Source organism: Chanos chanos, chromosome 2 (genome assembly GCF_902362185.1).
Source record: "Chanos chanos chromosome 2, fChaCha1.1, whole genome shotgun sequence".
Classification (NCBI taxonomy): Eukaryota; Metazoa; Chordata; class Actinopteri; order Gonorynchiformes; family Chanidae; genus Chanos; species Chanos chanos.
Genome location: NC_044496.1, coordinates 55882546 through 55898061, shown reverse-complemented (window position 1 = coordinate 55898061; position 15516 = coordinate 55882546). Strand labels below are relative to the sequence as shown.

Below are 15516 nucleotides of genomic sequence, written 5' to 3'. Positions count from 1 at the left end.
TGCCAAGATTCATCGGGCTCAAATTGTGAAAGTGTGGTTCAGGGAGCATGAGGAATCATTTTCGCATATCAATTGGCCACCACAGAGTCCTGACCCTGATTTGGCACAAATTTTTGTTCTCCCAGCCGCACAATTTGAAGTTTGCGAGTAGGCGATTCCTGTACTCTGGCTGTACGTTAGAGGCTTGGTATATAATAGGTCCTGATTGCTACAAAGGCTATTCAGGCCTGAATATCTGCACATTTTCTGAAAGTTAAACTAATGAAGATTATAAATTACCCCCATATCGAGAGTGTGCAGGTTTTCGTTTTCCCAGTCACACAGTTTAAAGTTTATGAGTAGGCGATTACTGTAGGCCGACTGACACGACCTGTCTCAAAAGAGGTGACAAAGGCGGGCAGACCATGCATCAATCAAACTAAAAAAAAAAAGGTACATTTATTATAAAGGGGAAAAAACGACCCAAAAATTAACTGTAGGAATGGTCGTCAGCAATATCGGTGGTGTAAGCAAGGTACAGATGTGTGATGGAGAGGCGTGGGGGTTGTTGTATTGCAACAACCAAAATCTCAAGGAGGCGAAAATGCTTTTGGCTTGAGGAGGAGAGAATCAGAGACAAACTGCCAGATCTCGTCAGACTTTATACACCTGGGAGTGCGGAACTCCCAGGTGTCCGGCATCAACAAGGACTGCCCTCCCACTCCGACATCCAGCCTGCAAACACACTTAAAAGACAGGATACAGAGCAGAGGCCTTCGTAAAATTGTATGCTGCTGGGTCAGCGCATACCTCCTCCGGTTGCTACAAAGGCAATTCAGGCCTGAATATCTATACATTTTCTGAAAGGTACTGCAATGAAGATTATAAATTACCTGCATACTGAGGGTTCACAAGTTTTGTTTTACCAGCCGCACAATTTAAAGTTTGTGAGTAAGCAATTATCATTGGCCAACCGTGTGTTGCTGGGTCAGTGTATGCTACAAGGTATTTTAATGTAGATTTGTAATTGCCACATGCCACAAGTACAGAAGTTATTGTTTTTCCTAGTAAAAAAGCCACAATAACTGACTTTAGAACAGGAATGGATAAAGTTGGTCACTCCGTTAGCCCAGGTTACTATTCAAAGGCTATTCATGCCTCAGTAAACAAATATTTTTAATATCTCGATGATTACGGTTTAAAATAATGTAAGATAATATAATGCATAATTTCATATGGACACTTTATTTTAATAGGCCTATAACAGGTTGTTATGCTGTTGGAATTAACTGTTAAAAACAAAAAAAAAGGAAAAAAAAAAGAAATTAATTCTTAAAACAGAGGATTTTTTTGCGCGTTATTTAGTAATTTTTTTTGTATTTAACAGTTTCAGGACATGACAGGCGTCTTTTTTTATTGTTTATTGGTTTATTTATTCATTTTTGAAAATGGTACTAAATACTTTAACGTACAATTGTAGTTATAGTTGTGAGGGAGTTCCTGCAAAATACTCCACGAACGCCTCACACGGACTTTTGTCCTGACGAGATTTTCCCCAGAATTCTAAGCGACCGACAACCTTATTGTAGCCAGAAACTCCTTATTTGTCATTAGCGTAACGCTACTTGTTCGCGCTGGTTTCACACTGTAGGAGTCTAGCCCCCCTCCGTGGATGGAGTCGAGCCGTTGACAAACAGAAGAATCTTCATTCTATGCAGTTATGTTTATCAAATACCTATGAATGGTTTAGACGACCTCATACTACATATTTGATCCAGTATTACCTGGATTACCACATTAAATTGTTTCCATGTTCTATGCTGATTCCGACAAAACTGGGTCTGATTTAGAACGTAATCCACCTCGGTTTAAAAAATCATCCCATGACTTTCACAACTAACATCGATTTAGGCCGTTAAAAGAGAACCAAAACATGTTTCTTTGTCTACGATCGACGTAATGTTTTTTGTTTGTTTTTTTAAACAAAGACGCAGAGGACATGAAGGATAGTATAACATGTCATGTATTTACACTGTTATCAAATGAGAAGTAAAATTTTAGAATATCAAGATGAAGAAAAATAACGCTTTAAATGTTGGAGATTACAATATACCAAATTCCTTAGCCATAAATTAAACATCATCGCAAAGAAAGCAGGTACTAAATCAATTTCCAACTTGTCAGTTTTTAAATTCTAAGCTTGACATTAATTTTCTTTCTCTTGTGGAGGTCTGAGGTTTGTATAATGTAGGACAAGCGAGTGCTGGTGCAAATGTAGAACAGGAGATTCAGGCCCTGAACCTTGACTTGTTTACTTTGGTTTTATCTACATACATGGGCAGCACCATTGGAGCCAGCCATCAGAAGGCCCATAACTTGCTTAAATGTCAAAGGTTCATCACATAGCCTAAAAGGGGAAGACCTACCACTACAGTTTAATAAACTGAGGGAAACTGGAGATGGGAAAGTGAAGTGTTTCAGTGAGTAGGTCCTGAACCCCACACATGTATATGAATCCTTCATCTTTTACCCCTTTTTCTACTGAAGTTACTTCAACTTCCAAACAGGATTTGCTGGGCAAAACCCAACATATGTCTTATGAATGGTTCACAGAATCTACATTTGTCCTGTCACTCAAGACAACAATGTCCAACCAATAGGTAGTGCTGATGAGAAGTGGGACAATGCCCTGTCAATCAAACACTTATGTGACCTTGTTCTAATACAGTGACTCATGTTCAAAGAGCTTCAGGTCAAAGGTCTAACAAGGATATAGAGTTTACAGACACTATGACAACACGAGAAGCTGTAGTGAATTCTGACATTTTAATGTCTACAATACATTTTTAAAAATGCAGTAATAATCACAAAATCGAATGGGCAACGGTATGTAAACAGAAGGCAAACAAAATAGGACATTTTTCATGTTTAGACTGAGATAGTCCATCTTACAGTAAAAAAAAAAAAGTTGTGGGAGAGAAGTATTTTCTTTTAGCTATCATTTATAGGCAAAAAAACTCTTAAAACTCCAAAAATTAGGAAACAAACAAAATTAAAAACCAAAAAAATAACTTCTCATATACATCCATACACAATCAAGGCCTATTTTGCATCGAATACTGAACGATGTTGTCTTCAACTGTTTGAAAATCATTTTTTTCCAGCGTTGCTCTGTGTCTTGGTTTTCTCTTTTTCCAAGAATTTCTTGAAAGGAAGAAGAAGGCAAAAAGCAAGTCAGACAAACTTGTTGGAACAAATCAAACACATATGACTATTTCAAACAGAACGCTAGCATTTAGTTAAATGATCACTGCAGTGTTTTACTGACTAGTGTTTTGCACTTTGGACATACCTTGAGTTTAGTGTAGTGTGCCTGACTGCTGCAGTGAACCTTCTTTGCTGTCTCCTCATTAGAATAAAAGAGGAAACACACCCTGCAGTAGTAACCCATCTTCACATACTCCACACCTGCCAACACAACACAGCACCAAACATTCATCATCCTGCAATGACCCTAATGACATTCACAACCTGCAAATGTCATGATTCTCATACATTCCATCTCCACGTTTCAAACTGGTACGAGTGGCTTTCTAAGCATAAACTGGAAATGTACACTGGTGTGAACTGGACAGATCCTAACAGCCTAGTCCTGGAGTTATACCCAAACGCCTCCATACAGTTCATATAGTATCAGTAGCAGAGCCCTTGTCTCAGCAATGGAAATCAGTATAACTCTGCCTTCTTACCCACTGGGTTGTTTGGATCATAAGGCCCAAGAGTGAAAGGGGAGGCCTCAGGTTTCTTCTCAGGTTGTGTTAATGTGCTGGCAACCGCCTCCGTTTCCACGGTCTTTTCACTAACATCAGCAGCAGATGGCGCTTTAGCCTCCTCCTCCTTAACAACCTGCCCCGTGGAAAAGAATACAAGTAAGAGATGTTACAAAAAAATAATTAACCCAGTGTTCAAAATGCTCACTTGTTCACTCACTCACTCACTCACTCACTCACTATATAGTGTTTAGGACAGGAACACTCACTAGGGGATAATGGTCAACTGCTGTTGATACATTTCAGGACATTATTTGGACGTTAAGCTGCAACATAATTATGCGCTGGATATTCGTAATTATTATCTCTGTCGCATAAACAAACACCAGAATATCTGCACCTGATTGGTCTGTAAAGACTCTCTGCTTTCACGAGACAGGCCGTAATGTATGATGGTCTGAGTCGATCGATGCAGGGTACAGTTTCTGTACACTACATTTTGCCGCACTACATAGTGTCGTAAAATTTGGGATTTCGAACAGCACTACAAAATGGCCGACACACTATATAGTGACTGAGTGTACGTTTCGAACAAAGCATATGTTTTTTTAACATTCACTAATGTGATACTGCTCATCAGTTATCTGACCTAACCTGACTCACGTGTTTTAGTTTGACGAAATACAAATGGACAGAGTCTTGTACAAAGACATAACATTGTTTCGAGAGAGCAACGAAGATACTGGGATGCTTAACCTTGTAACTGAAATTGTCCTAAACCGACCACTGTTACTATTCCCTACGACATAAACCTGTAACACCCCAAACATCTGAACCACAGAAAGTGTTAAATATAACAAAAAACAAGGAAAAAAATGAGACTCAGGTTTTGGGGGGAGAAAAGTCCAGAATTTGACCAGATAATAAATGGAAAAACCTATATGTGACTACAAACCAGATAATAAATGGAAAGACCTATATGTGACTACAAACCATATAATAAATGGAAAGACCTATATGTGACTATATGTGACTACAAACCAGGACCAGCTCCAGGTTCAGTGTACAGCTGTATCGTCTGCAGGATGTGATTTAGAGAAATCAGAAGCCAAAGAAGCTTATCAGGACAAACAGCCTGGAGGGCTTTCTACAGAGGCTGGGACAGAAGGATTGGTAGCGGAATGGCCCCTGTAACTTTTTCCCAAAAAAAACAAATGACGCCCTCATCTCTGGATATCAAAGTGCACATGTTGTTTGACCATGACATAAGCCCAGTTATATCATGGCAGTGAGAGGCAGAGAGCTCTTTACTACTAACAGCAGGCAGACAGTCACAGGAAAAATGGAGCAAAGTGTGTTGGCTGGCAGAGCAACGTGTGTTGGCTTGGAAAAGCTCAGTATGAACTGACCCCACTGAAAGTGAAAGAAAGTAAACTCCACTGTTTCTGAATGACTGACAGTTCACATGGGGCAGGTGTGGGTTAAGGTCCCTGTGAGAAGACTAAAGGCTGACTTTTATCACAACGTTTCCCAGCCTGTCTCTCCCCCTCTTCTGTCTTTTAACAAGGAGTCAAGGTGGAAACCAACCGTTACAGTCTCTGTTTTCTGGGTGTCGGTGGTGTCTGCGATCGACTCCTCCACTTCCTCCTTCTTCAGGCTGGTTTCGTTAAGCACCTCCTTGTTCTCTTTCTCCTCTTGGTTCTCCACATTCTCCTTCTTATCCACCGAGGCCTTCTCCTCTTTCACCTTTTTGACCGGAGGCTCGTCGTCCTTAGTGCTGTTGCCTTTGGAGGCCGAGTCGCTCTGGACGCTTCTCTCGTCCTCAGAACGCTTCCTCTTACAAGGTTCCTTTTCTTCAGGCTCAGGCGATGGAGGTCTATGCCTGTCAGAGAGGAACCACATTACACCGTCACTGTCACAGACAAAACCCGTTGTAAACTGGGACTGAGCTGTATGGGAGAGAATTCACGTCATGGTCCGATTAGCATTTTCAACAGTGTTTTGGTTTTTTTTAAAAAAGACTTACCCATGTTTGAGCTGTTTATATTTCCTGCTCACGTACACGATGAGTCTTTTGCCTTGGAACTTTGGTGGATTGTCTTTATAGGCTTCAGCCATTCTCTCTGCATCCTCTCCCCTTTCCATCTCAATAAAACACTACACAGAAAAGGACAAAAAAAAACACCACGCGATTGTTGAGAAGCCCAGTAATCATAGTCTGGGTGTAACTCTGAACAGAGGGTGTTTTCAGCTCTTCCTCATGGACTGGATGCCCATTACCTCGTTACGCAATCGATTTAGGAAATAACGTCTGATTTTTCCAAACGGCTCTGCGATTTTCAGGAGGGAAGCGTCTGATGTTTTGAAGTGTGGAATCTGCCCGATATAGATGACTTTGCCGCTCTGCAAACATTACATAAAGCCATTAGTTGAAAACAAAAACAAAAATAAAACCCTCTTTGAGGAAATATTTCTGACATTTCTGACAGCGCTTACCTGGATTGTGGCGTATGTCTGTGAATGGTAAATTTTCACTGGTTTACCACACACAGATGGTATGACATTGCTGCTATAGAAACTGACCATCGCTCTGGCTTCTTGTTCATTGGAAAGTTCCAGAAAAGCCTTTTGAGAGAACATCAGAGGGAACACATTAAAGATGATTCATTTTGACTATGTAACTATTTCACTCAACATCAGCTACCTTCCCTATGGTATCTGTCACAGGTTGACCAGGCTGATGAATATACTTTAACAGCAACAACAACAACAACAACAACAACAACAACAGAACATTTCCATTTATCAGTGACGCACACACAAGCACAGAGCCATTTGCTTACGACGTACCTCTGGCCTGACATCCAGTACCAAGTGTCGGACCACTTTGCCGAACGGCTTGGCCAACGCCAGGATTTCATCGAGATAGCCGTATCCTCGCTTAAACCCCACCACGTTCACAACCCTCAAACCCTGCAACAAAGAACCATCACACTCGTCACGTTTTAACAAATGTTTCAAACAGTAAAAACCTGTTATGTGAACAGTATGGAGTAAATGTTGGAATGAGGATAAAAATTAAACACTTACGCCACTCGCCTTTGAGTTTCCTGGGGGGGAAAAAAAAAAAACAGAAAGAAAGAGAAGAAAGGGGGTGAAAAATGAGCCTGTGAGAGTTGGTTTGTTGTAATATTCATTCTGTCAGTCACAGGAGTTCAGGGGGTCAGGGGAAGGTAATGTGAGTGGGAGACGTTACTTGAAGAGTCTTTGGAAGCTTTGGAATGCTCGTGTCTGTCAGCCTCCTCCTCGTCGGCCAGCTCATCCAGAGTCACGAACTCATCCATGTTCTCTGGAAAATCTGGCTCTGTGGCACCCTCCTATTGAAAACAGAGTCCATAACTGAGACGTCCGGAGTGACTAAACGTACCAGACAGGCACGACTACTGTGTTTGAACAAAAAAAACTGTTATGAAACAAACAAACTAACAATACTAAGTCACGACTAAGCATTCTTCTTTTTCAGTTATGAGCGACTGAGGCAAAGAAAAACTGACGGAGGCTACTCAGAGTCTCTCTGTCTCTCTCGACTCATGAGTAACTCACCTGCTCTGTTGAGGCCTCTGCATCGTTCTCGTCCTCAGTCTGCTGTGTGTTATCAGGAGCCTCTGACTCATCAGCTGCCTCTGTGGATTCGGCTTGGTCGGTCTGATCCTCATCGTCAGCACGTCCCTCAAACGCATTGTCCTGACCCGAGTCAGCCTCCTCCGCCTTCTCCGTGGAGTCTTCCTCGCAGGCGTCGCCCGTGCCGTCCTCAGCCGTCTCTGGGCCAGCGTCCTCTTCCGTCCCGGGAGTCTCCGTCTCGTCCAGCTGCGCCGTCATCGCTTGGTCAGCCTCGGCGGCGGAGTCGTCCATCTCCTCCAAAGCGGGGTCTCTCTCATAACCCTCCTCCTCATCGGCTTCCATCACGCCTGCCACCTCTTCTCCAGTACCTTCGCCCTGGGCCTCAGATTTGTCTGCTCTCTCAGCCGAGATGTCTTTGGTCCTGGAGCCCACAGATGAAGACCTCTGGGACTTTGAAGAGGCTCTGGAACCGGAGCCGCCGCCACCGCTCTTTCTGTTGGAGTCTTGTCTTCCCTGGCCGCCCTTACCAGGAGGAACCCTTAAACAGAACCACAAGGCCCTTTTACTTTTCTAAGAGAATATCCATTATGTATAAACCTCATATAGATGGGTAGACAGATAGCTAGTTATACAGGTAGGCAGGCAGGTCGACAGACAAACAGATATTCATCTGATAGTTTTTACAGAACCAAAGCGCTTACGTTAGGGTCTTGTACTTGGTGCAGATGTTCAGACGGATGTTCCTACGGCCGATGGTCAGTGAGTGTAAAGTGTAATACTTAACTAGCATCTCAGCATCTTCAGGATTTGCCATTTGTACAAATGCCTGTAATGAAGGCGTGAGAAATGTAGTCCAAAAAAGACAAAACAATGTACTTAATTAATGATCCTACACTAAACACCAACGAAACATAGATTTGTGACAATCAAAAGCACAAACTTGTTTTGCAAATGCCAAATAAGCACATGATTATAGTCAAAATTGGGTCATGTTCAGTATACAGAAAATTAATCAGGAAAAGTATCATAGAAAAGCTGTGTTTACCTGATCGTTTAAGAACAAGTGTTTCTCCACAGTGCCAAAGCGGCGTGCTATAGTAAGCAGTTCCATCTTCTTCTCAGTCTCTCTGGGCAGATTAGAGAAGAACACGACCTGACTTTCTCTTTCCTTGGCGTTTCGCATGTCTTTATCTGGTCGGCCAGACTTCTGCAATTAAAACAAGGAGGATATACAACTCAGACTACAAATACAGCAAAATGAATAAAAAATCCCCCAAATGCAGTGTAAAAGGTGACATAGAAAGAGATGTCTGAAACGTGCTCAGAGAGGGCAGAGATAAAAAATGTTTTGAAGGGTGAAAATCTAGCTTGAACTTTGTGTTCAGAAGAAGAAGTACTGTATTGTACCCACGGGGAAATCTGTCCTCTGCATTTAACCCATCCTATATGTACACTAGGAGCAGTGGGTAGCCGAGGGCGGCGCCCGGGGACCAACTCCAGTTCTTACGCCGGTGCCTTGGTCAGGGCCACTGACAGGAGTATTAATCATAACATACATGTCTTTATGATGGCAAACCAGAGCACCCGGAGGAAACCCACACCAACACAGGGAGAACATGCAAACACCACACAGAAAGGCCAGGATTCGAAACCCAGGACCTTTTTGCTGAGACAACAGTGCTAACCACTGAGCCACCGTCATTATTGAGTTCAGTACTCTTGCCAAGTCACAACCATTAAACTGTGTCAAGATCTGCTGCTAAGAAATGGATAGAAAAGCATTAACAAATATAAACAGAGGCATACTGTTTCAGGTTCTGATCTAAACTCGTTTTAAGTTTTCTTGATTTGACCGTAAGACGACCCACCGGTTCATCAACCACGCTAACTCTGACTACAGAAGCCAGCAGGAACTCTTACCTCAATTACCAGAAGCTCTTTCGACAGGTAAATTTGAATTTCTTTTCCATAAAGCAGAGCAGGCTTCCGTTGGTAATAACTGACCATGGCCAAAGCTTCTTCATGGGTTTTCAATTCTAGGAAAGCCTGTGAGGGAAAGACAGATTCAGGATCACGGGAAAAGAAAAGCCATTAAAACAAAATACATGTGATGTCCAGCAGCATATGACCGTGTACAGATAAGAATTTAGTTCTTGTTTTCAGAAGGAATATATTATTTCACTACAATGACTATGTGTAAGTGTATATATAGTATAAATCTATACTCTCACACACAAACACACACACACACACTTACACACACTCATTGCAATGACGATATATATTTCAGCATAAGGTAATTATTTGCTCAGTGCATGGGGAAAAAAAGCCCATACCTTGTTCTTTAGCACAAGGTGCTCACGAATGGTGCCAAAGGGTTTAGCCAATGCAAATAAGCTGTTGGATGACAGGGGTTTTCTGTCATATTTTGCAACCACCACCCGACTTCTTATCTAGAGAGAGAGAAGGTCATAGTTCACAGTACGTCAATATCACTAGACAACAGCGTTTCATCTTCGTTCTACAATTCAGCACAAAGGTGAAAGGTAAGGTCAGGAAAATATGACTAGAAATAAATGACATGAGGCACCTAAACAAAACCAAGGCTCTCTAAACTTTAACCCAAAACCTTACATACAATATATATATATATATTTGTGTGTGTGTGTGTGTAATTATGTCATAGAAACAGGAATCACAAACAGATCATGGAAGTCCTCTGGAAAGTCAAACATTAGGGTTAACTGGAAACGCTGCATCTTGGGAATGTGTCACAGTATTTCAAGGTACACTAGATGACTGATATTTCGGAGACGGCTTCAGAGGTTACTTCAGTTTATGCCCTGTGTCACCACACAACTATTGCCACCATAACCAACCCTGGTCTGCCTCAGCTGGTTACCACTGCCCTAACTCTGACCTGACTGTCACTGAGTCCTGTTTTCCAAGGTAAACAGAAGAATGAGGGACAGAACAGAGAACACAGAGAAAGAGTGTTACAGGTGTACTAATATTCTTTTCAGCTTCAAATCACTTAGTAAAATCACTTACCACCACTGGTGCTGGTATTATTGTAATTACATTTTGTGGCATAGATTTATCAGTGTTTTACTATTTTGCTCTCATATCCTACACCTTCATTTAAAATCCTCTAAAAATCTTCCTCTAAAAGCCTAAAAGTGTATGCATGAAATCTTCAATATCCAAATAACACAAGCACATGACCCCTGAAATAGGACCCCTAATATAGGAGAAACACTTTAGAATAACTTGATTTTCCACTGATCTGCAATGTGGATTGTCTTACGTTCATTTTGTTCTCCTAATAACAAATTCTAAAGATTAAAATCACCAAAGTATGAAAACAAAAAGAAGACAAAATCGAAGAATGAGCCAAATACGGACATTTTCATTTCAGAGACACCAAACTGGAGGAAGAATTCTGACAGTAAAGAATGAAGTGCGTTACCTTTGGTTGCATGGACTGTGGCTGCATTTTGTTTCCCATTCCAAGGCCTGAATCAGACCCTTCAAAATGAACAACAAAAGATTAGCATAAAGTCTGTCTTTTGACTCAAATTTAGCTTAGAAAGGTCTAAACTATTACTGATGAAGGCGAGATCTTCAACAAAGAGCTTCACGTGAATATTATGACTCAAGAGATCATATTTCATTCAAATTATTCAGAGGACAACAAAAACAAGTTATTAAATGAGGCTGTGGATAAAATTCATATCTGTAAACTGGAGTCAGAAGTACACTGTTGCCTTTAGGATATACAAATATGAAATTAATGCATTAACCCAGGGCTGTCAAACACAGTAAGACACATGCTCGTTCATATTACCCCAGCTGGAGGTCATCCCTGTTCTCTGCATCCCTCCAACCAAAGGGGCAGGCCCCAGTAATCCATCTGAGGGGCTCTTGGTATCCAATAAAAGTGGCTTGGGCCTGAGAGAGAGATGCAGACACAGAAAACAGATTATAAAGTGTCAGTTTGTACAGAGCCACCCCTCTAGACACTGCAACTCTGCACATGTTACAACCTGACACGAAACTGAATATTTTCTTCATTATTGACGGTTATTTTCACCGATTGGGAAATGCAAAATTAAGAAATGTATTTTTGTTAGTCATTGGACATGACACAGAAGTAGGCTAATATGGCAATAACTGATCAGGTACACACCCTCTGGTCGTGGGCATATGTGGATCCCAGTCAGGATATCTGTAATTAGAGAGAAAAAGATTTCCAGAGTCTGTATTGGACTCATTTACGCCTAAACTTACGGTCTGCCACAAATGAACTTGAGTTAAGAAAAGTGTTGAAACATGGGTGACGTACACTTGTAGAAGCACTCTCCGGTTCTCTGCATGTCGTATCCCGTTGGTGTGCTCTGTCCACTCCTGAAGTGAGAGGGCAATGTGAGATCATCCACCTTTGGTTTTTAAGTAAAAGAGATATAATCCAGTCTTTGCTAAACTGACTGTAATCATGAGCTTGTTAGCTGGCCTGGACTGGAACAGCAGGGTGGGGGTGAGAGTGAAGGACAGTGTAAATTTCTAGGAATCTTAAACTTGCCAAAAAAAGCACTAATCAAGGTCTCAGTGCTCTTAACGACTTATCAACGGACTGAGGTCAGCCTCTGAAAAACGACAGCTGACAGAAAAAAACAAGAATGAAACCATTTCTTCTTCGAGCATAACACCTCCTCATTCATTTAGGCTAAATATTAGAGCTGTTAGAGCTATCCAGGGGTGCCCACACTTACTGTCTGCCAGACCTTTGAAGAAAACTAAGTCTATTGGTGTAGCACACTAGCGTGAATGGATTTGAGTCTAAACTCACGATTAAAACAAAAATCGGTGTTTACATAAACCAGGGTCTTCGTGACTCTGTGCCTAAATGTATTAGTGCTTAATTGCACAATTTGCTGCAAAAATTGAATATGGTGTTTGTTTCAACTGTTAATAACATAAAAAAACAACAACAACTGTGTTTGGATTGAATAAAATAAATAAATAAAAAAGTGGGTTTTATAGACGAGATACTAAATCTAACATCTACAGCACGGTCATATATAATATATATGTTAACACATGGAAGCTAACTAACCTCCAACAAACTAGCTTTGTCATCAACACAATACTGGTGGGGTGTCTAATCATGTACTTAATGAAACAGTGATGGTGTTTTTAAACCGTTATTTGACAGCACAACAAACTAAGAACCAATCTGCTTTCTTTATTTCTTCTGCTGTATTACTGATCACACACACACACACACACACACGAGTGCTTGAATGGCATGTATATAACCTGGGAATTTTACGTGACGTCTTAGAAATGAGACATTTTCAATAACACTGCATTTCACGGGCACATTCACACTCAGAGATTTCCTTTACATTAAGAGACAATGCAGGCTATGGCTAGCACATGTTTTTAATCATTTGAAGGAAATCAGGCAGCTTATCTCCACATATTAAGAAGTAGGAAATTTCCTACTGACCCATCCTGTTATCCAGCTGATGGGAGAACCTTTACTCTGTAGGATCCCTCTCAAATTATTGAATCCACTGTCGATAATGGCTAACTTTGTGGGCATCCCGAAATGCAGTGTTTTTTAAAATGTTTTGTTTCTGTTAAAACTATTAAGCTGTCACTAACTGATTCATATTTCCACCAATCATTTTTGTTTTACACATTTTCTGTTTGTGTATCCTCCGTGATCATTACTATTATTATTATTATTATTATGTATTTGTTTGCATGCCTTTGTATTGTATTTTGAAACTTCTGTTGTCTTTTGGAGTTCCAGGACAAGGCAAATTCCGTATGAATTCTCTCAAGATTCGAGAAAGACTGTTTGTCGGTTCATATTTTAAACATTAACGATGAAGCTCACACTCACAGAAAAGGAACATGGAAAAAGAAGACGAATAAAAAGAACATTTTGGAAGTAACTAACATCATCTAATCTAGTAATAAATGTTTTATTATATATATATATATATATATATATATATATATATATATATATATATATATATTCTGAGATCTAAGCTGACAAAAAAAAGAATTAAGTTATGTTGGACATTAAACAGAGTTTATATTTAATCTCATTACAGAGTTTAGTTTGTTTAAAATTGTGAACTTTTTAGGCGTCTCCCCAGCTGACACATACAGGTGCTGACAGTTCCAAACCCCACTGAATGATTTTTGGTTTCCTAACCTCAAACCGTCATTTGAGTCTTATTTATTGCTGGTCTATACATCAATACACAAAGCTTAATTGAATCTGTTTGCAAACTAGTGCTATGTTATGGTTAAGCTCTCAGTGTGAACATATGACCTCACCTCAAGATGGCGCACTTTACGAAATCACATAACAAGGTTTAAAGAGAAACTGCATTGAGCACAGGGGAGGGAAGAGTGCAGAGCTGAATATACTCTCTGATTACAGAAGAAAGGTGGTTAGAAAACCACAGAGAATGGCCAAAACAAATGTTTTAATGTGATCAACGACTCATCGTGCATCCCGAATTTGAATGTGATAATAGCTACCAGAACTTTCCATGACGCTGGCTGGTCAAACATGAACAATGTTCTGGGCACCCCTGAGCAAGAGTGTGCAAATAACAGGAAAGCAAAAAACCAAAACAAGCTACATAGCGTTGATGTTTTGCTTGGTGCAAAATGACCTTCCAGTAATTGGATAAAAGCCAATAAGATGCATAAAACAACCAAATATAAAGCACATGTTCTGACATGTGAGAAAAGATGTTTAGGAGGAGGGGGGAGAAAGCATGTAAGCAACAAGTGCCAAAATGAAATTACTCACCATCATAGAATGAACATCAAAATCACAAAGGGAGCACACATGAGGGAACATGTGGGGCATTACTCCCAAGAAGTCCTGCACTTTCCCCGGGGAAGGGGAGCCCATCCTTCTCTGCATAAAGACACCTTCAGTCGCCGCTGAAGGAGCCATGCTGACGCCACAGTAGCGATCGTGGGAAAGCTCAGAATACTGACGGTCTCTGCCGCCGCCACCGCCGCCACTGCTGTTGCCATAATCTATCATTTCGTACCCTCTAGCGGGGATGTCTTGCATGGAACTATAACCGAAGTCGACCTGGGGGCCACGCATTGAGGTCTGTCTGTTGGAAGAATCCATTCTGTCGCCCTGCATGTCCCCCCAGTCATCTCTGCCTCCTCGGTATGACTGGTCTGGGGAGATGGACGTTAGCTCTCGGTGGTCGCCCGCCATACGGCGGCTGGCCTCCATCTTACGGTTTTTAAGCTGCATGATAAGGTGAGGCAGCGTCTCCACGTTGATGTTTTCCTCGGGGACCTGCGCCAATACGTCGAGATCGGTGGGCGACAGACCCAGGCTAGTGAACAGCTTCATAGTATTGCTAAGGTGGCTGCCCCCGCGGCGGGGCAGCTGGGAGTCGTGATCTTTTCCGTCGCCAGCATCCAAGGCCCCAGACATTCCACCCAGTGGCCGAGAGGAGGAGCCATAGAGGCTATCTGAACGAGGTTCGCTCATACTGAAATTCAAGGTCTCGGCTGCGGCCAAGAGACCACGGCCTACGGCAAAGCCTTTCTGAGCGCTGTCAGGAGTCAGCTTCTGAGACATGGCCTTAAACGGTCAGGCTCTAGGATCAATGTCAGAAGAAAAGAACAAAAGCAGCAGATCCAACAGTCCCCAAAAGGACGATCCGTGGACAAAGCGTCAATTCAAAGAGGTAAGACAAAGTCAGTTTCGACAAAGTTTAACTCCTCTTCTTGTGACAGAATGAAGTAGGTCTGCAGAAACACAATGGGGCAGAATTTTCTAGCATGCCTTCCAGAGTTACCAGAAGCAACTGAGAGCTAGACAGTGAGATCCACAGAATTAGCAACAAGGTACAGGCGGAATAAAATGGCAAACAGTCCAACTGTAACATACCCTTAAAATTGCTTGGTTTCATCAGATATGTGAAAAGCAATAGATGGATTATTTACCAGGCTTGAATAAAGCACTGAAGTGGAAAGTTAAAATTTAGGTCTATCTGGATCGTGAAAAATCAGTAAAGAATGTAAGAAAATGCCCAGCACATCATCCCCCAGGAAAGACAAATCTCACATATAAAAAGCT

At 41.4% G+C, this 15516-nt stretch overlaps 1 protein-coding gene across 1 annotated transcript; it reads right to left on the bottom strand.

The window, feature by feature from the left end:
• Positions 1 to 2786: 2786 nt before the first annotated feature.
• LOC115830137 (matrin-3) lies at positions 2787 to 15306 on the bottom strand. Its single transcript, XM_030794186.1, has 20 exons — positions 14215 to 15306; positions 11716 to 11777; positions 11560 to 11598; positions 11218 to 11321; positions 10840 to 10898; positions 9707 to 9823; positions 9291 to 9416; positions 8416 to 8577; positions 8072 to 8196; positions 7353 to 7908; positions 7006 to 7126; positions 6840 to 6859; positions 6600 to 6722; positions 6246 to 6374; positions 6030 to 6152; positions 5776 to 5906; positions 5337 to 5631; positions 3729 to 3885; positions 3332 to 3447; positions 2787 to 3183 (listed from the first exon to the last, which is right to left on the bottom strand). Exons 1-20 carry the CDS (start codon positions 15013 to 15015, stop codon positions 3130 to 3132), a joined length of 3420 nt encoding a protein of 1139 aa, XP_030650046.1. The 5' UTR covers positions 15016 to 15306; the 3' UTR covers positions 2787 to 3129.
• Between the last annotated feature and the right edge of the window lie 210 nt (positions 15307 to 15516).

What these genes read in the sequence shown, in the direction of transcription:
- LOC115830137 (XM_030794186.1), bottom strand. Translation starts at nt 15,015, where the DNA reads ATGTCTCAGAAGCTGACTCCTGACAGCGCTCAGAAAGGCTTTGCCGTA. An exon ending in TTGATGTTCATTCTATGATG is followed by an intron (nt 11,778 to 14,214) that starts GTGAGTAATTTC and finishes CTCTCACTTCAG; the next exon opens with GAGTGGACAGAGCACACCAA. An exon ending in AAGAGCTTCTGGTAATTGAG is followed by an intron (nt 8,578 to 9,290) that starts GTAAGAGTTCCT and finishes TTTTAATTGCAG; the next exon opens with AAGTCTGGCCGACCAGATAA.